The sequence below is a fragment of the Syngnathus floridae genome, chromosome 11, assembly GCF_059516105.1.
Source record: "Syngnathus floridae isolate MCC-2025c chromosome 11, RoL_Sflo_1.0, whole genome shotgun sequence".
Classification (NCBI taxonomy): domain Eukaryota; kingdom Metazoa; phylum Chordata; class Actinopteri; order Syngnathiformes; family Syngnathidae; genus Syngnathus; species Syngnathus floridae.
In genome coordinates, this window is record NC_142423.1 from 12,800,963 (window position 1) to 12,821,079 (window position 20,117).

Consider the following 20,117-nt stretch of genomic DNA (forward strand, 5'->3'; position numbering starts at 1 on the left):
TTTTGCATATGCAAAATGGAAACAGTTACTTTGCCAGATTTGGCAATATTGCTTGATTAAGCTTAATATTGTCAAACAGGCATGTTTTGTGAAATCATTTGCCTTTATGAGGGGGGAAAAGAAAAAAAAGTATAAAACTTGGATTTATTAAATATAGTCCGGTACCATTGAAAAGCTCCACCCCAAATGAGGTTGCCCTGCCCTCTTTGACTTTCTTGTTCTCCACATTTCACCATTCCCTCTCTGGATCATTGCACGGTGTCTGATAGAGCGGCAAGAAGCACCCTCGACATTAATTTATGGTCAGAGCCAAACTGACCTACGAAGAGATCAGCACGGATGATGTGTTTTGCGCTACAGCTACTCAATGAAAGACGAGACGCACAAAAGGAGAGATGGACACCTTTTCTGGACATCCACTTACGCGGTCAAGGGGGAAAGGTCCGATCGCCCTGCTGATAGTATCTGCGATGTTTGTGATTCTGACCCAATTTTGCGAGACTTTTAATCTGGACACAGAGAAGTGCGTCGTTTTTACCGGGCCACCGGGGAGTTATTTTGGCTATTCCGTGGAGTTCTTCAGCAATAACTCATCCAGGTTAGTTTCAATATTTTGTCACTTGGATAAAAATTAAACACTTATTTGTTTTTGTTGTTTAAATTTTTTTCGTATCATTTACAAGTAGCAACTAAATGTAAATGTGTCCTCTTGTGCACACACGTGCGCCCTTTCTGCTCGCGCGCGCACCGACGCACACGCACACGCGCAACTCCAGATTCCAGTCCAGCGTGATTGGAAACAGACATGCACGTCTGTCTGTGAGTACTGTTGTCGGCCCAAAAGCAAGTCATTAACCTCTTTACAAATGTTTTTCCACATTTTAATTTGAGAAGAATAATGGGTAAATGAGATAAAGGAAAAGTGCCCTTAAAAAGGTGAAAATACTCTTATGAGTTAATGCATCATCAGGATCATGACATAACTCTTTATTAATACTTTGGGTATGGTCTCAGCAATTTGGCATAGATGTGGTGTACATATGAGTAGTGACGATGTCACGTTTTAAGTTTTTACACGAGCATGACTGCATTTAAAGGTAATTTGGTATCAGGCCAGTTGTGGATTTTGTCTCTAAAGTAATGGACAAATGCTTCCTTTGTGAGGTTGAGGTCTGAGCACAATTCATATAAACATCAGCGAGTGCATGTTAACTTGTCTGACTTAAAGAGCCTCAGATGTTCCTGGAATTCAAGAAACTAAGCGGCTGTGTTATGTCATCGGGAGGAAGCTGATGACCGGAAACTTTTATTTTTGTTTACGATAACCCAGAGACCCATGCAGGGGATTTATTTTCATCGTTGGATAAGATCACAAAGCTATAAATTCTTTGCTATTACCTGTTATCTTTGCATACAGCATAATTCACAGAGGGCTTGTAGATAGGTGGTCCAATTTGTTTTTTTTGTTTTTTCCTTCTGTGAACCCAGCCAGTTAACATCATGCGGAGATAGAAAAGGCTGAGCGTGGATTACCGGTAATTTGGAGAATGCTGAATTAGAAGTGTTTTGCTGACATGGAATGATTTAGCTCGTGATCCACCAATGTGAATCAAACCATTCTTGGAGTTTGGTGGGTAAACAAGACAACAGGAAGAGGCTGCTTCATTCTGCTAAAGAGCTTAAGAGGTCGTGCAAACTGTTTAGGTAGTTTTGTGTTGTACTAGAGTAGACCATCTTGGTGTACACAACCAATACACATTGTTGTTTTATAATTGGCCATATAGAATCCTCGCAGAGTTATTGTTCACAATGGGAGATATCAGCACTAATATTACTTCTTCATGATACACAGTGAGGTCATGATTTTTTCATTAATATGATGTGGTCATAGAAAATCCAAAGCAAGTCATGATTGATCACCTGCCACGTCTAATGGCAAAATAATAGAAATGATTCTTCCTTATGTGAGGGATTTTTTCCTTCCTGAATCAGTCGTTGGCCACAAGACAATTTGCTTCTTCCTCTCTGCTGTGCAGTGCAAGCATTCTGATCGGGGCTCCAAAGGCCAACACCAGCCAGCCTGAAATTACTGAAGGAGGAGCTGTCTTCCTGTGCCCCTGGAACCAAACCAACTGCAGCATGATCAACTTTGACAAGCAAGGTAGAGTGGCTGGTAAATTAACTTGACTGTCGTTTTGATTTTAGCAAAGTATTTACAGGATAATATTGACTCAGCGTCACCGAATGTACATGTAAACTCAGCTGTGTGTAGCCAGCCATGTTATCAAAAGAGCATTTTGAGTGAGCTGCCCTTGTTTGACCCGGAGGTCAGAAGTACGGCTTCCCGTCTTTTTTGAAGCCCCTAATCCAGTCGCTCTGTTTGGGATTGAAACCAGCCTTTGATATCCCCCCCGGTGTGTTTTGATAACGGCTGGATTATGTTTGCAGTGTTCCCACAGAAGTGTGATTTCAAATTGGACTCAAGCCCAGTGTTGCGCTCCAATTAGAGTAGAGTCACCACTGGGACAAGGACCCCAGAGGATCTATACTGCTCCCACCCCTAGAAAGATAATCACCACCATCAGAATGGCAGGAAGTGATAAGGGCCCACATTTGAGGATCACAGACTCACACTTATTATTATTATATGTACACACTCCTGTAAAATTGGATGTGTGTAATATTTCCTGTCAAACAGTATGTGAGGTTTTCCATTAAAACAATTTAGTGTTGGATGGAACTTAAAAATAGTGAGGACACTGCGACCAGAAGGTCAGGAATATTTCGGTTAAGATTTTATGAACTAAAATTCTGATGGCATTTGGTAATCTGGATGGGAAAATCTGCAACCCTAATGAAGATAAGTGCTATGGAAAATGGACGGCGGGACAGAAATATCGCCGCTATTATTAGCAGATGTAATACTGCTGCTGTTGGCTGCTCCTCCAGAAACAGGAGCAACGATTACAAGGGTGAGAGCAGGTTCAGAACGTAAATGTCAACATGACAACTGCTGGTGTTACTCCCACCGCTGAAAGTTTTAAATGCTGTTGTGTTTTGTGGAAGTCATGGAAACACTTCATCAAACTCAAATAAAACGTGACACCACTCATTTTTCCTCCTGGTCTTCTGGCTTGTGACTGAATGATTTTTTTTCTGTTTAGGTGATCAGAATTTTTATATAAATGATGAGAACACTCAAGTTGAGTTCAAGTCCCATCAGTGGTTTGGAGCCACTGTGCGTTCCCAAGGCAACAATATTCTGGTACGAACCGTCCTCGGCAGCAGGTCTACTTTAATACATGAAGACTTTCAAATTTTCAAAACTGATCTTTACTTCAAACACTCACAAAGTGCAAAGTTGTTATTTTTACATCTGTGCCTTTCAGGCTTGCGCTCCCCGGTATTATTGGAGGACGGAACACTTCGCTGATATGACAGGAACTTGTTACCTCTCTGTGGACAGCCTCAAATCATTTGTGGAGTATGCCCCCTGTCGAACAGGTGATGATTATCAAACTGAGAGGAACAATATTAGGACAATAATCTGAAAACCGAAAAAAAATTTTTTCTATTTTTTTGGGGGTTTTCATTGCAGAACGTCATGGACCTGCCGGACAGGGCTATTGTCAAGGAGGATTTAGTGCTGACTTCACCAAGGTAAGACCAATATTTCTTATTAACCCAGAAGACATTGTTTTGACAGCAATAGCCAGTGGAGCTTAAACTGTGTATAACGGGCTGCGAGAGTTTATTATAACTTTTGAAGGAACTGCTTTCTCTCCAAATCCTATGTTTCAGGACGGAAGGGTCGTTCTTGGTGGACCAGGCAGCTTTTACTGGCAAGGTAAGCTCACATCAATGTGGATCTCTTTATAGAGAGTCATTTTAAATCGATTATACACGATTGCCAGTGAATCGTCAAACAACTCACTCGTTATTGAAATGCCAGATAACCTATTTTGCCCTAAAATCTAGGTCAGCTGATATCAGCCACGCCAGACGAGATTGTTAAGGCCTACTTCCCTTCATATTTTTTATTGTCGGTTGCTGGGCAGATTCAAACTGGACAGGTGCAGGGGACCTACGATGACAGTTACTTGGGTAAGGGATTATTATTGCATTCATTGCACAAGCAATCTCACAAATTCCAATGCGGTGGCTTACCGTAAACATATACTATATATATATATACACATATATTATATATATACACATACATATATACATATATAACTCAGGCTTTTCAACTGTGCCTCATCTCCCTGCAGGTTATTCCGTGGCTGGTGGTGAGTTCAGTGGGGATGCCGAGGAAGGTGAGGGTTATGTTGACAGTGTCGAGTCTGCAAACATACATGGGTGTAGGGTTTGTTGACCCCCCTCAGCTCTAAAACCACTTAGTCTCCACACACATGAATGAGTACGTCTCTCGCAGTTTTGAAACACACCGGGAATACGATCGTGAAAAAGTGCAAAACATTGTTTCAGTCTTCCGTTGTAATGTTTTGCTTCTCGCTGTCTTTGTTGCAGATTTCATCACGGGAGTTCCGAAAGGACTCATGCTGTATGGTTTAGTAAGGAGCGCAAATAAATAAATTGCTGTATTGATGAATGATGATAAATCCTTCACCCATATTTTTCAGGCTTCACGAACAATGATTTGTAATCCATAACTATCTCGTAGGTGTCCATATTCAACGGAAGTGATCTGAAATCGCTGCTTAACGTGACAGGAGAGCAAGTAGGTACAATTAAGTTGGCTTTTACATGTCATAATAGTTTAGGAATTTGCCCTGCAGGTCACAGCCTGATCTTACAGGAACCAACAATGACCGGTTCTCCTCCTGAGGTGGATTTTTTGCACAAATAAGCATGTTTAACCAACAGCAACCTTGTCATTGTACGAGTGTGTCTTTCCCTACCTGCACTTCGTTATTCCTGATGACCTTGTTGTTTGCCTCACGTTTGGGCCGCCCACGTTAACTGGTTGACTGCCAATTTGCTAGATCCAGCAGTGGGTCACATTTCTCTTACGGATACAGTTACTAGTTTGCACATTGTACGAGACCAAACTAAAGCGTGTGTATTTTCCGTATGTGGGCGGTCAGTGTGCAGCGGGTGTCAAGAAGTATCGGTCTCAGCGTGAATGGTGCTGAGTAAACTGTTGTAATGAATGACATGATGGACTCTCTGCGGGTAAATTCTCTGCTCTGTTGGCTCTTGGACTCAACTGTTAAAGTCAGCTGTAAAAATACCTCGGGCAGGAGCCCCCGTTGGCCGATGAAACCCCAGATTGTGTCCGTTGTTATGACCAGCTTTGAACTAAGAGCGGTGGAATTTGAACGGCTTTGCTGTTTCGTACTGATGAAATATTTTGGTTTTTGGTTGCAGCGAAACATTCGATGGTTGATAAGATAAATACGCTGTAAAAGGCTTGATTTTTAAAAAAAAAATAAGTCACATTGTTTTGCAATGACTACATAGAGGACATACAAAACTTAATAATAATAATAATAATCAAATTCTAAAGTTTGAGGACACATCCAGACAACATTTGTGTCAGGAAGTAGTGGTCATATTTCACAGAGCGAGTATGAATCGGCAACCTGTGCTCGTATGATGTCTCGGTAGATTTGAACTTTGCCCTTTGCCTCATTTCATTGATCCCATATGAGTTTCTCTGCATGGTTGTGACAGTAAGACAATCTTGGCTTTTCCTTCACTGGGGCCTCTAATCGCATTTGCGTGGAGACATGCGACAAATCACCCTGAGTTGAATCACACAGCGAAGTAATGTGACCCTTATTTATTATGTGTAGTATGAAATTGAAACAGAAGAGCAGACTCAAGTAAGTTCAGTCTCAGAACGCTGCAAACCTTTTCTCATTTTTACAGAAGCTCAAAGATTGAGCTCCTATGGGCACCCCGGGGGGTATTTTAGAATGGGAAGCCACTTGGGTTGGTGTTGGAGGGCACAAAAGAGAGAACATGCAAAGAAAATAAAAAGAGTGATGTAATTAGAGACTAACTGAGTTTTGTTTTTAATGCGTTCCAGATGGGCTCCTACTTTGGCTATGCAGTGGCAGCCACCGATATCAACAATGACGGGTGAGCTCACGCTGCGACTGTGTACGGATGATGGAAACATGGGGAAAAAAGAGGGGAAATGAGGGAAGGAAGGGAAATTTAAGATGGGATTAAGAAATAAAAGTGAAGCATTTTGTCATTATAACCAAGGTCAAGCATATCAAAGTTTCCCACGCTGGCTTCTGCTTTTTGTCACGTTCTACATGAGCCTTATGTCGAGATCACCAACCAGATTTAAACGATGCATACAGTTGTGCATCTGATTCTGACTTGTTCCCCAGACTAGATGACCTCGTGGTGGGCGCGCCAATGTTCATGCGTCGAGGGTCCAACGGGCGGCTGGAGGAGCTTGGCAAAGTTTACGTCTACCTGCAGAAGGGACCTTTGCAGCTGGAGCCCGGCCTGCACCATCTACTCGGCCAGCAGCCATTCGGTCGCTTTGGCACTTCATTGGCGCCTTTGGGTGACCTCAACCAGGATGGATTTAATGGTATGAGCGTTCAATCTGATGGAGTTCTGTAGAAATTGCCACTGGATTATGATTCAGGAGTTTTCATGTCAGCTCTAAGCTTATGACTCATGCAATAATTTGGATGCTGCTTTTAGAAGACCTTTACACAGCTTGTTCCAGTGACATCACAGGAAGTCCCATAAATTATACTACACACATCAAACGATCACAACTCTGTAACTGTTTGAGACATTAGGATTGGGTTCTACCGCATTTCGTGCATTCTGAGCCTTACTGGAAGCTCCTCTGCAAATTGTCTTTGCAATCAGATGTGGCCATCGGCTGTCCTTACGGAGGAGAAGACCAACAGGGACTGGTTCTTATTTACAACGGTTACCCAAAGGGATTGAAGGACACGCCCACTCAGACTCTCTCAGGCACCTGGGCTTCCAACTCCTTCCCAGCCAACTTTGGTTTTGCGCTACGAGGAAACACGGATCTGGATCTGAATGGCTACCCCGGTACCGCATTCCGCTCTCAGGGAAATAGTCTTCCACTCTTTGATAACACACTTGAATTTTCTTTCTCGCAGACCTTATTGTTGGAGCTTTTGGGGCTGACAAATCTGTGGTGTACAGGTGTGTTGAAAGGACAATGCATGATGGATACATAATAGCAAAAAACAATTTGCACTTTAGTTATTCATGGTACTCTGTGTCTTCACTCAGGTCTCGCCCAATAGTGACTGCGAGCGCATCTCTCACGGTGCAGCCCACAATGTTCAACCAAGAAGAGAAGCTTTGTGAACTTACCACAAGAAGTGGAACCGCTTCCGTGTCTTGGTATGACCACCCAAACCTTGACATGCGGCTAATTCAGTAACGGCACGTGATAATGTTTTTCATACAGTTACTTCATTGACAAAAAAAGCTCAAATGTTTAAATAGAAAACGGAAAACAAGCAAACATGGAAACTATGACCATTGTTATATAACACCTATCACAGTTCTATTTGAGTGCTTTCAAGTTTCCCCTCATGAGAATGTCAAATGACTTCACATTTGCCGCTTTCCTGTCCAAGTTGTTCTTAACTAGAAATGCAGAAGTGCAGCGTTCTGAAACCAAACAGAGGAAAGAAGCGGGAAAAAGTCATGTTTATGTCTTATTAAGCAAATTGCAGTATTTTTGGACTGGGAAGCATTTCAAATAGACGGATTAAAGCAAGTTTTGTTTATTTTCCCGGTGTTTGAAAAAAAATCTACGCACATCATCAAGTTTGTGATTCTCTTTTTGTTCAACTTTCAGTGTCAGCGTCAGTTTCTGCATGCTGGCTGATGGGAAGCACCTCCCATCGCATTTAGGTAAAGCACATGCACGCACACGCCAGCACACACATGGTCCCCATTACACTTCCTTGCTTTCTTTGTATGCACCGGACTGAACTGTGGTCCAATTGGCTGCTAACAAAAATTGTGTAAACAAAGGGGAGAAACGGGTTTGTTGCCGGCGTGTATTGTCCGTGTTCTCATCTGGACTGCATGTGATTCAAAGGAGCAGAACATGACAAAAATTAAAATTGTCATGTATCATTTGCATATGTGCACACTTTTAGGCTTCCTGGTGGAAATTCAATTGGACAGTATGAAGCAGGACCAGAAGGAATCTGTCAGGAGGACTCTGTTTCTGGAGAGTCAGCAGCCTACTTTGGTGAAGACTTTCAATCTCACCAAGGGGAATCGCATGTGCCATGACACCAGGATCTATCTACGGGTCAGTCAGATTTTGTTTTTTGACACCTTTAACCTGCTTTATGATCATTCTTTAAGAATTGTCAGGAATTGTATTGATGAACTGAGGTTTTTCAAGTCAACATTTGCAGCGTGGGAAAAAGAAAGACTTCATCTCGGAAATGTCCCAGTGTATTCATTCCAACCACCTTGAATAAAATAACATTCAACCGCAGGGTCAAAGGTCTGCTATGAAACAATGTTGTGAAACAATAACCTGAAATAGGCGTTTGGTGACTGCATGCAAAGTTCAACAAACAGTCTTGACTGATGTTGTTGTTGTTGGTGAAACTCCAAGAAATGTGGGATTGATGGACCTGTGCAGATCCGGAACAAGACTGACGGTGAACAAACTGACAAAATGGATTTTGTACTCAGCAGAGTGCAGACCTCTACCAATGCCAAACAATCCTTTTTGGATTGCATCAAATTTCACTGTCCTTTGTCTCCTGTCTGAATTTACTAATTGAGAAGCCTTCTTCATTAGAAGGACTCAAAGAATACATGGATCTGCATGAACTGATCTGTCCTAGGTCTAATTTGCTCCAATTAATCTGGAATTGTCTTTCAGAGTGCACCTGCACTACCTTTCTGCTCCAGGACAAAGGTTAAAGTCATTTCCCAATAGGGAGGTTCTGAAGTTTGTTTGAAGTGTTGTTTTTGGAGGCACTTATTAGCGGAGACTGGGCTGAAAAGGCTACAGTACCAATCATCTCATCACTCAGTGGTGGTCTGATCAAACGGCACGAGCGACAAAAACACTCAAGCGCAGTCTTTTGCTTTTTGACAGAATAAGAGATGGTTTGACCTAGAGCTGGCAACCGTCCCCTCTATTGTCACTCAACATCCATCTTTCTTCTTTTGTATTCTGTTTTTAGTGACATTCTTGCAGATGGAGGAACGGAATATTTTCTAAAAACAACACAGATAAAGGTCGTCGTTATTGACTTACTGCTTTCTTCTCCTCCGTTCCTCACACCAGTGCATCTCTTCTACTTTCAGGCAGAAGAAGAATTTCGGGATAAACTCTCCCCCATTTTCATCAGCCTGTCCTTCAGCCTGGATCCACAAGCCCCAGTTGACCAATATGGCCTCAGACCTATCTTGAATGATGAGACCGAACAACGAATAGAGCAGAAGGTCTGTACAATATCTTCACTTTCACAATGTTCACTGGATAGTAAATTGTGTAGCGACGTAGAGATATGTGTATAAATTGTCGTCTACCGATTGCATAACCACACCAACTATCTCAACACAACTGGACCTGCTAAATAGCTCCACACCTTGCGTTATATAATCCAAGTCTTTAAAATAAGTCCCACTTAAAATAACGAGAGCTTGTACCAGATGGCATGCCAAAAGTAAAGCTCATCTCCCACTGTTTGCAATTAGTATGATACAAATTTGAAATTGCACACACAGAGGTTACGGGCCCCCTTTGTAGATCTGAACCCCATCTGCTTAGAGGTTTAGGGTCAACCCCAATAAGACAGGAACTGATTACTGGACTCTAGTCGTATTTTTCCCCCAACACGCATATGATGACGGTTTACGGAGGGACTGGTGAGCTTTGGTCGGACAAAAACACACATGGAGAACTGACAGTTGTGTTTGGGTGGGGTGGCGCTCTGTTTTCAGACATCTGGCTGCGGTTTGCTCGTACATGTCACCGGTGCTTTCCTCCATGAGCGCATGTCATATATGTGATATGAGGTGATCTGTGCATGTGACGTCCATGTGTGAACGGCTTGTTTCTTTATGATTGGGCCTGGGAGCCTTCAAGGAAACGCAGGCAGTCATCTGGTTTTATTCTCGCATCTCTTGCCTCAAAAAAGAAAGGCAGCTTTCTGATCTGTTTATCGATGATCAGAAGAACGCAAACCATTGCTGCTCTCATGTTCGTAACAGAGGCGCTAACACATAGTACCATCCCACGTGTAGCAAAAAAAAAAAGAAACTTTGACACAGCCTCAAGGCCTATTAAGGATGAAAATGATGACAACCAGGTATTTATTTGCCTTTCTTTGTCTATTCTCATTTGACAGCAATGCAATCTGGGAGTGACTCAACATTGTTAAGCCATGTTGAAACAGTCACATATGAAGTCATGCTCCCCAGGACACATACACAGATGTTTTCGGAATGCCGGTGTTGTTCCTAGACTACCGCCCTGTATGCATCCATCCATCTATTCACACATTCACATTGTCACCAAGTAGGGACTTGACTTAGACGTCAGCCAGGTTAACCACGAAACTTTCTCATTGCGTCACAGATGTGATATTAAACAAGATTCTGCTGAGTCGGCTGTAAACATGGCTTGCCTCAAGTTTAAAGAGGTGAACAAGGAATGATTACAAAGGAGACGACGATAAGTATTTGCAGAGTGTGGTGTTAAATGGCCAATATCCTTGAGTGCAAATACAAGCAGAGACTTAAAAGTAAATCTTCCCCGAGACAATTTTAACTATTGCCAGGCTGATTCTTTGGCCTCTGCAGCATTCTTTTGGAATCTAATATCTCCCATATGTTTGAGAGAAGAGGGTAACAACAACAGTAGAGTCCGGCACAGAAGACGAAGTGTTGGCAGAACAACAGGAAAATAAAGAATAAGGCATGTTGAAATGAGACCATATTCATATTAGCTTATATTTTGCCAAGGCGTTTGTCTTGTCAGATCTTAAAACAATTAATCCTCTCAACTCCGTGAAATCTGAATATCTCCTTCCAAAATGTAATCATTGGTTTGATTGCAATCATTCTGCTTAGCCTTGCTCACATTGTTTCTCTTCCTCTATTTTCCATGTAAGTGTCCCGGTGCCAACATGAAAGCCAAACGCCTCCTACCAGCTTCTTAGAATTTGGTTGCTATTTAGCTGATAGTGTGGAGGAAATAAAAGATACTAAAGATCCATTTTCTTAAAAGCTTTTTTGTATGTATATCTTTTCTGACCCCCCCCACCCCTTTGCTCTCCAAGGCTCAGATCCAACTGGATTGTGGAGACGACAACATCTGCGTCCCTGACCTGAAGTTGGCTGTTTATGGGTGAGAGGAAGTCACCTTTTTCCTACTTGAACTGGTTCAACAAACTTAATGTGTCCCAATTCCTTCTGCAGAACAGATCCACACTGTCCCTCAGATAGCTGCTGCACATGTGCTTGTTTTACTGGTTGCCATGGAAATATCACAGAAATTGAATCAATACAAGACACAAAAAACAGAATAGCTTACGGAGATCAAACAGAGACAATCATTGTCCTTTCTCAGCCATCTTGTTTCAATTATGTTTTGACAACTTGAGGACAATGAAACAAATTGCAAACAACATTTCTTTGTTATTAGTTTCCCTCCTACCAGTTACTTAGGGATTCATTTAGTCATCATGAAGCAACCTCAATCTCCAAATCCAGGAGCTAAAATCACTTCAGTTGATTGAATTTTATAATTGTTACTTTGAATAGATCCACAAGCTTTCTGAGGTTCAGGGTTTGAATCTTTGCTTCCTTTGCACAAACCCCTCCCCCTGCTACATAAATACAATTTGATGTAAACCAAGTCATGGTCCACTGCAGAGAGTAATCATTCAAACATGGCTGAATGGCCAAGAAAACACATTCAGCAAAACTTGCACGATGCACACGGTGCAGACATTTGCCCGTTCTCAGCATCGGTGTGGCGCGATGGTGCAGTGTGACTTCCTTTGCATTGCTTAATTCAATTCAGCTGGTGGGCTTACCTTGCAAAGGGGCCGCTTGTGTTCAGGCAGAGAGGGGGGGAAGGGTTGGAGGAAATGTGACATCAAAGAGGAACCCCGATTTTGTTTTTATGAGCCTCAACTGGACTTTTTTCTGGCTTGGTGACTCAATAGAAACACAAATGGGAGGGGGGGGGGGGGTGTTGGAACGTGCTGTGGGATTTATCCCAAATTTGAAAAGTGTGTTTTACTCTGCAGAAGAAGTTGGAGTGAGTTTCCTGAGACAAATGGCTGTGATCAGACGTGGGTCATTTTCCCAGTTGGTCATGGACAGTTATGCATATAAGTGGTCTCCGGGGACCGCTCCTCACAAAGAACAATTGTGAAGACTTTCTAACGCTGCTTTTCATTCCATTTTACAATCCTTACTCGGGGTCATAGTGCTGAGTAGCTTCAAAAGAACAGCACGAGAGGAGTTATTGGGCGCTGTCACTATCTCTAAAAATGAATCAATTTATCAGAGTTTATCATTGAGATTAAAAATTCCGCACTTGCTTTTAGCAACATGATGGAAAACCTACAAATGTTAATTGACAAGCCGTCTCGGTTTTTAAAGAGCGTTGAATGCAGCCGCAATGATTTGGATGTGTTCTCATCACCCAGCGACAGAAAAGAAGTTTACCTGGGTGACGAAAACTCCCTGAGTCTCACCTTCAATGCCAGAAACGAGGGAGAAGGCGGAGCGTACGAGGCGGAGCTTTACGTCCGGCTTCCCAAAGAGGCCGACTACAGTGGGATAACGCGCAACAACGTGGTGAGAAAGACAACCGGCTTGACAAACGTCAAATTGGGAATATGAATATATATATATATGATTGATTGATTGTATTATTATTATCTTTTTATCCTCTTTCACCTAAATATTTTATATACGCATTACATTACATTTTGCATTTCATCAGTTCATATAACTTCCCTTTCTTTTTCTATGTGCCATTCAGTTTGTTTTGTTTGTTTTCCAGAGTCTAACTCAGCTAACATGCAGCTATGAGGCTGAAAATGAAACCCGCTTCCTCAAATGCGATCTGGGAAACCCCATGAAAGCTGGCACTAGTGTAAGAACTAGCATATATTTTATTTTTTTCACCATGTGTCCTTCCATCCTTCAATTAATCTTGTCTTTGGTAGTTTTGGGCAGGTCTCCGTTTCACTGTTCCCAGACTCACAGACACTCAGAACACTGTACAATTTGAGCTCCAATTAAAAAGGTAGGACCCCCTTTCGTAACCAGCCAGTTGAATATCTACAATTTGTTGATCTTCTTTTCTTTGTGTGCAGTAAAAATGCAAACAACTCAGAGAGTGAAGTAGTTGTGTTGGAGTTGGAGGTAGCTGCGCTGGCTCATGTCATTCTGCAGGGGTGAGATCTTCATGGTGCATTGTGTATCATTTTTTCATGTCTCTACTGAACTTTTATATTATCCGTTTCAGAGTTTCCCGGCCAGACAAAGTCTTCCTCCCACTCCCCAATTGGAGCGTCAGTCAGAGTCTGACAGACGAGCAGGACGTCGGCCCTGAGCTTCAACAGGTCTATGAGGTAGGCATATTTTGGGGGGGCAGAACCTCCCCCTCGCCCACCACAGGTTAGTTGATAATGACTTTCTTCTTCTCAGTTGGTCAACAACGGCCCCGGTGTTGTCAGTCAATCCACATTGGAGGTGAGATGTCCTCTGAGGTCTCACAGTCACCACCTGCTCTACCCTGTTAAGGTGCTCACCGAGGGGCCACTCAGCTGCTCCTCAAAACACGCCCTGAATGCACTCAAACTCAAGGTGACAAATGGCCAGACCAAAATATATTCCCTATATATCAGTATCCTTTGGTGTGACTGCAAATGCCTTTTTAAAAAAATATATTTCTGCACTCAGCTTCAGTCTCCATCTTCAAGTAGTCCCTCATCTCTGGACTCCAGCATGGAGCATCAAATCCAGAAGAGAGAGGTCAAAGGTCCCATGCCTGGACAAGGAAACTTGGTAATTCAAAACGCTATTATTTGCAACCTGGACTTTCTTTCCTGGTGTGGTTCGTGGGTTTTCTGAGGGTCTTCTGAGCCCCCACTGCCAGAAGGAAGACGGGCAAAACGATTCTGTGCTTGCAAAGTATTTTAATTCGTCTGACATGATTGCAATTAACACAGGAAATGGGAATATAATGAGCCCTGGTCCACATGGGCTGGTGTCTGCTGTGTTTATGAGAGGAAGTTAAATTATCTTTGTGGTTTACTGGACTGCTTGTTGCACAGCCGACGTCTTTTTTAGACTGCCCATCTTCATTCAATTACGCAACGAAAGAAACACGCATTGTTGAATGCCACATGGCCTGTGTTAACTATTCGCATCGCAGACATGCTCGACTGTGGAGTGCTGGCGGCTCGAGTGTCACATTGGGCGGCTGGAGAGAGGAGCTAGCGTTATCTTGAGAGTTCACTCCAGACTTTGGGTGGAGACTTTCCTCGAGGTGAGTCTCTAATTTTAACCTCATGATATTCCTTCATTGGAGCGATTTAAAGGGGAAAACCCAAAGATTAACTATACTGTCCTCTAGTGGGCAGTTCAGACGTTACCTAAACACGCTTTTTGCCTTTTTAAATCAGTTTAACTTTCTGGACTGAGAGTTATTTACAAAAAGTGTAAAAAAGGCTCACTCTAGGTGTTTCATATGTGTTTTCTCTGCTTTTGTCAGAGGGCCAACAAGCAGTTTATTTTGGAGTGTTCGGTACAGTTCACCGTCGATAAGATGCCCTATTCCATTGCTCCAAAATCCAAACAGTCGGGATCTAAAAAGGTAAATTGTGAGATTGTCCGATTCTATTGTGTTGACTTGACGGAACGGGATTACGGCTTTCTGGTGTTCAGGTGGTGACGTCCGTGCTGTGGAACAAAGCGGACGGCCTGTTCTACGTTCCAGTGTGGATCATCATCCTCGCTGTTCTCGCTGGCCTGCTTCTACTCTCACTGCTCATATACCTGCTGTACAAGGTAACGAAGCCGTTTGGGAATATTGTTTATGTTTTGTTTCAAACTAAACAAGTTTGTTGTCATTATTTATCCCTTCAGATGGGCTTCTTCAAAAGGTCCGATCCGTACGGCACCACCATGGAGAAGGCCCAGCTCAGACCGCAGGCATCATCAGAAGCCTAAATCTGAGACAACACAACTAAAATATGAAATATTATCACAATGCTAAATTATTAATGAGACATTCTAATGATGAGCAGGAAATGTTGGCGGACATCGAAAGGTGTTGGATCACTGGACTGTGCATAATGCTGCACTAAAATATGAATCACCGAGATGAGGAGGATCTGCGGTTCATGGTGCGTTGCTGTGGAACATTTTTTTTTTTAGATCATAGTGTTTCAAGGCTATATGTTGGTTAAACTCTTTGGTATGACTGTTAACAATTTGTGTCCCAGTCCAGAGGTTCGAGGTACTTCAGCTCCCTCTATAGATCGATAGATGGAGACTCTCGATACACCAGAGTCTTCAAAATCAAACAGCACTCAAGTACTGAATGAGCTTAGAGAAAAAAAATTCTTACATCAATATTTAACTTGCATTAATAATTTCGTCAATCCGGCTACTGTAAATGTCTGATACAAGAGGCAAATGATACACACTGGTCCTTTAAAGGTCATTTTCAGCCCAGGAAACAAAAGCAGCGAATGCTCGGCTATTTTTTATCTCTAGATCGATCCGGTCCATCTTGCAACTGAACTTTCAGTTTGGTATTTCTTGATGTCACTTTTCATAGTAGTCATACTGTTGTTATTTATGCCATGGTGTAAGTCGATTGTACTGTACCTACCGCCTGCAGGACAATCCTGAACAAACTGCAATGTTGAACTTGAAAATGTTTCTCTCCCATATTGGGAGGTGTATATTGTAATGTGTGGTGTTTATATCTTGACTCAGAATAAAGCCTGGTTTTGTTTACCCTTCCTAATGTAACATAGAACATTATAATATTTACTTATATGTAATTATTTATAGTCTCATATTTTCTTTCCCCATTGTGTCACGTCTCGTCCTCAGCCGTTCCAATTTGTTGTCATGGTTTCTGTCTGTGTGCTCGCCCCTCCCCTCCTGTGTGCCCATGATTAGTTTGATTATTCTCACTTGCCTCTTGTTACCTGTCGTGTATATAAGTCCTGTCTGCCCCTCACGCCTGTCGGGTCATTGTGCGTTGTTGTCATTTTGGGTCCTGTTGTCGTAATGTCTTTGTGTCATGTCTCTAGTTATTTTATTAAGTCTTGTCAGTTTGCCGTGTCTGTTTTTGTTTTCTCCAATAAACCTAGGTCCAAGCTGCATTTGGTCGCCCTGCTCCATCCGATCCGTGACACATCGGTTGTTGAAGTGTAGCTCTATGTTTCTGCTGATTGTGTGTTTCTGCTGAGATCCACTGCATGCATGCTCCCTCCCCACCTTTTGTCGTTCCAATAAAAGCCCAGCTGGCACAAGGACGCTTCACTGCAGAGGAGCTCAAGTGTCCTGAGAAGTAGACGCAACGCCTGACTTATCCTTTTGAGCCGTAAGTAACCTGGTCTTGTACATGTCAAGACAGAAAATTTCCAGAATGTACGCACGCTTAATTCTGTGCATGCAGATAACTGTGTGGATGACTCAGCTTCTTATTTTGAGTGAAGGAAATACTTTTGTCAACAACAAGCCAAAAGGAGGATATGTTGTTGTCAAAACAAATCCATGTCCACTATGACTCACCCACGCTGTTTTTTCTGCTGACTGATATCTATCGCTTCTGTTAGCCCGATGACTGACTGATCCTCTGTGATGCTCTCTATTCAGCACGGAATGAGGCTGGCTTTGCATTGGCTCCATGTTTTGTGCAGTGAGTCAGCAGACCGGGTATTAGTGCTTCGCATCAAAATGCTAACCAGTAGGTAATGAGATGAAATTGTGAAGACATATTCTAAAGGGCTTTTTATTCTGTCCAGACGCTGTGGTTAGTGCATTGTAATCATGACCACTAATTTGATCAAGAATCCCAGAGGTGAAGGTAAGTTGTCTTTTGCTACAAAGTGGAGATTTGGAGAATGTGGAAAATAAACAAAGCATCTCATGGGCATTAGATCAATGAAAACAATGGATTTAATGAGAGAATATTGTCAAAGTGAGGAGTTTAGTGTTTCCCTCCCAGAGCAACTGGATTTCTGGGAGCTGACAGAGAACGGCGGTAGCGAGTGGATGGTGCAGGACATGCCGGGAGACTGCGGCTATGACTTCAGTGATGCTGCTGTCACGAAATACTTTGCAACCTCCTTTGAGTGAGTCTCAACCAAATATAAATGTGTGCTCGAAAATCACATTTAGAAGCAGACCACAATCGGAATGCAGCAGAAAGAAAAAGTCTCCGCTGAGTTTCAATCCAGGTGAGCGCCAGCAAACATCATCCATGTCAAACAATCTTTTTGGGCTCCTAGGCTGTGTCTGAAGAGACAAGTCATTGACTTATTGGAGCAGGGTTTCACTTGCGAGCAGCTGGACGCCCAACCTGTCGTATCAGTTGAAGACTGGTGAGGGGAAAAAAAAAAAGCAGGTGGCCTCACTCAGCCGCTAAATAATATTGTGCTCATCCTGCAGGTACTGTGGGAGGCAGGACTGTGGCTGCACCTACCAGATAACGGTGTGTCTGCTGGATGAGAATCGTGTGGTCATGCAGGAGTTCACGCCCGAACCTGTGACTCTGGACCCGGAAGCTGACGACTGCTCATGGAAGCAGGTGAACAAACTGACGCCATACCAACCAGGACATGAGACTCTTTGCATTTGACGTACTGCAACTGTCTCGTCTCCAGGTCAGCCACACCTTTTCCGAGTATGGTCCCGGTCTACGTTTCATCTCCTTTGAACATGGAGGCCATGACACAAAGTACTGGGAAGGCTGGTATGGAGTGAGGGTTACTGGGAGCTCTGTTACTCTTCAGGTGTAGGCAAGGCGGGGGGAAATGTATTCGTCTGTGCAATGCTTTTAAGATGACCATGTTGGCAACAGTACGGAACATCATGCATGTTGCACGCTTGGTGACGGGGAAACTTTCCCGTTTTTGAAGTGGTAGAGATACAGTGCTTGTATGTTAGTGGAAACTTTGATTAATTCCTGGAGAAAATGTGCTGATATTTTTTTACCCCTGTACTCACTGCCTTATGTAATGTACAAGAGGGGTCATCAAGATGGTGCAGGTAGCCCCCAAGGACCACATGAGAACCAAGACTGTGCTCTTGGTTTTGAAAACATTGGTGGCTTTTGCGGGTATTTACACTCATCTAATAAGATCAAGTGCAGAATATTGTGTGGACTCACTTGAGAACATATTCATTCAATTAAAACTGCAGAAAGCAAACTTGGTTTGTGAATTGAATTTTTATTCAACAAAATAAAAATGCTTAGTACAAAAGTAACTTGGGTACAGGTCAGCGGGCATAGCCTTTGCATAATTGTTTCCATGGTGATTCAAAATCAGTTGTCTCCAGTAAAGACAATCGTAATTCACAAAAAAAATGTCTTGAGGCACCAAGTTAAAAGAACCGAACAAGGGTAACAAAGGTTCAACTTGCTTTTTTTTTTTTTAATTTCTAAAAATCGTGAAGCAAGCTACCTTCCGAGTGAACATACTGGATGTGGTGTAGAGCATGTCTTTAAAACAATACCGCAACAAATTAATGACGGGACTGAGCATACAAGAGCACCGTAACCAATTCATGACACATTTGATGTCTGGCTACAAAATATTCCAACTGTTCTCGATACGCATTGTAACGCTTTGAATAGAAATACTCCACGGCAATTTCAAGACGACAAATTCAGAAGCACGATCACTTGATTCAGTCATTTAAAACTTCACACTGTATAACTTTAGGTCCTTCATTGTGCAGCATACACATATTTGTAAGTGCTCAGGATGGAGTCACCATGACTCATTTTGTTCGAGGGAAAACCCAGATGCAGAAAGCGGTGGTCGCATCTTCATTCTCCTTGTTGCTGCATCTGTTTACAAAAGGTCTCAAATTGCTGATGCTCGAGTGCAGTCATCACCTTATTCAAGGCGTAAATCTGAAGATGGGTGAGATAGTAGACTGTTAATAATGATTTAGGACGGGACTCAAAAAATGAATCCACTGATGTGGTCACCTCTGCCCTCTGACGCTGCTTGAGTTCCTGCTGTGCAGATTTCTGTTTTGATCGGTCTCCTCTGGTAGGCGTCGAGTTCAACTTTGGCTTGTCTTTACGGCAAGCAGGCTCCATTGCGATTGTTTTCTGCTCAAACAAGAACGAAAGGATGTTATTTGGTATGTTAAGGCAAACAATGAAAACTTGAACACAATTGTGCACAAGGAATTTAGAGCTTGCAGCTTGATAACATTGATCTGTTAGCTACCTAGCGTTCATTTGCTAATGCAATGCAACAAAAAAATATTTGCAGGACACATCTGACTGAGAAACATTGATAGACAAATGTATGAGGTGAGAAAATTGCAAACGTACACAGATGTACTCAAACGATTCCAAAGAGTGACGCCGGATCGGAGCCGAGCAATGGGAAGTAAGACAGCTGTTACGCGGGTGTTGCAAATAAATAAGACCGTCTAGTTTGAGCGCTACTCAAAGGTTCCGCGTATTGATTGACTAAAACAATACACTGTCGATTTTATTACACGGCTGATTCCTCGTCAAAGGAAAAACTAAGATACAAAAACAAAGGCTAAACTTTTAAAACACAACTTAGATAATATATTTTTTTCTCATAAATTATCCGAATCCCCTTCGATGTAATGTTCTCCTATATTTGACCACAAGATGTCAGGATCGCATAACAGTCCATACAGAGGTCAGTCTTGTGACGTCATTTGAACCTGCAGTTGACATGAATTTAACACTAACACAGAAGTAAGTCTTGTGGCGTCATTTGAACCTGCAGCTGACATGAATATCACATTTAACACTAGAGTATTTTTCTCTGTATTCAAATATGCAATATGTGATTTTCAAGATTGTATTTAGTTGTTGCAATTTGCAT

The 20,117-nt window shown here is 42.5% G+C and overlaps 3 protein-coding genes across 9 annotated transcripts; 2 read left to right on the plus strand and 1 right to left on the minus strand.

Moving 5' to 3' along the window:
* The first annotated feature begins 217 nt into the window (after positions 1 to 217).
* Positions 218 to 16,022, plus strand: LOC148391188 (integrin alpha-5-like). Of its 2 annotated transcripts, XM_088390383.1 has the most exons (30): positions 218 to 598; positions 2,037 to 2,161; positions 3,165 to 3,265; positions 3,390 to 3,504; positions 3,599 to 3,660; positions 3,802 to 3,847; positions 3,979 to 4,104; positions 4,272 to 4,316; positions 4,531 to 4,574; positions 4,685 to 4,741; positions 6,056 to 6,108; positions 6,369 to 6,577; positions 6,868 to 7,059; positions 7,131 to 7,176; positions 7,267 to 7,380; positions 7,844 to 7,899; positions 8,151 to 8,308; positions 9,328 to 9,465; positions 11,307 to 11,374; positions 12,687 to 12,837; positions 13,046 to 13,138; positions 13,212 to 13,291; positions 13,362 to 13,442; positions 13,514 to 13,619; positions 13,696 to 13,854; positions 13,951 to 14,055; positions 14,426 to 14,539; positions 14,765 to 14,866; positions 14,938 to 15,060; positions 15,139 to 16,022. In XM_088390383.1, the coding sequence occupies exons 1-30, from the start codon at positions 396 to 398 to the stop codon at positions 15,220 to 15,222; spliced, it is 3,156 nt and encodes a 1,051-aa protein (XP_088246509.1). In that variant the 5' UTR covers positions 218 to 395; the 3' UTR covers positions 15,223 to 16,022. The 2 variants fall into 2 exon arrangements, with proteins under 2 accessions (XP_088246509.1, XP_088246510.1); XM_088390384.1 differs by lacking the exons at positions 218 to 598; positions 2,037 to 2,161 and having other exon boundaries at positions 4,059 to 4,104.
* Positions 16,023 to 16,248: 226 nt separating this feature from the next.
* Positions 16,249 to 18,443, plus strand: fbxo2 (F-box protein 2). Of its 6 annotated transcripts, none has more exons than XM_088390399.1 (7): positions 16,249 to 16,612; positions 16,848 to 16,947; positions 17,037 to 17,098; positions 17,240 to 17,366; positions 17,523 to 17,615; positions 17,683 to 17,821; positions 17,898 to 18,443. In XM_088390399.1, the coding sequence occupies exons 3-7, from the start codon at positions 17,062 to 17,064 to the stop codon at positions 18,030 to 18,032; spliced, it is 531 nt and encodes a 176-aa protein (XP_088246525.1). In that variant the 5' UTR covers positions 16,249 to 16,612; positions 16,848 to 16,947; positions 17,037 to 17,061; the 3' UTR covers positions 18,033 to 18,443. The 6 variants fall into 6 exon arrangements, with proteins under 6 accessions (XP_088246525.1, XP_088246523.1, XP_088246522.1 ...); XM_088390397.1 differs by having other exon boundaries at positions 16,888 to 16,978; XM_088390396.1 differs by having other exon boundaries at positions 16,888 to 16,947.
* Position 18,444: 1 nt separating this feature from the next.
* On the minus strand, positions 18,445 to 19,715 carry svbp (small vasohibin binding protein). The gene is made up of 3 exons (XM_088390402.1): positions 19,586 to 19,715; positions 19,232 to 19,357; positions 18,445 to 19,153 (listed from the first exon to the last, which is right to left on the minus strand). Exons 2-3 carry the CDS (start codon positions 19,343 to 19,345, stop codon positions 19,067 to 19,069), a joined length of 201 nt encoding a protein of 66 aa, XP_088246528.1. The 5' UTR covers positions 19,346 to 19,357; positions 19,586 to 19,715; the 3' UTR covers positions 18,445 to 19,066.
* Positions 19,716 to 20,117: the final 402 nt, after the last annotated feature.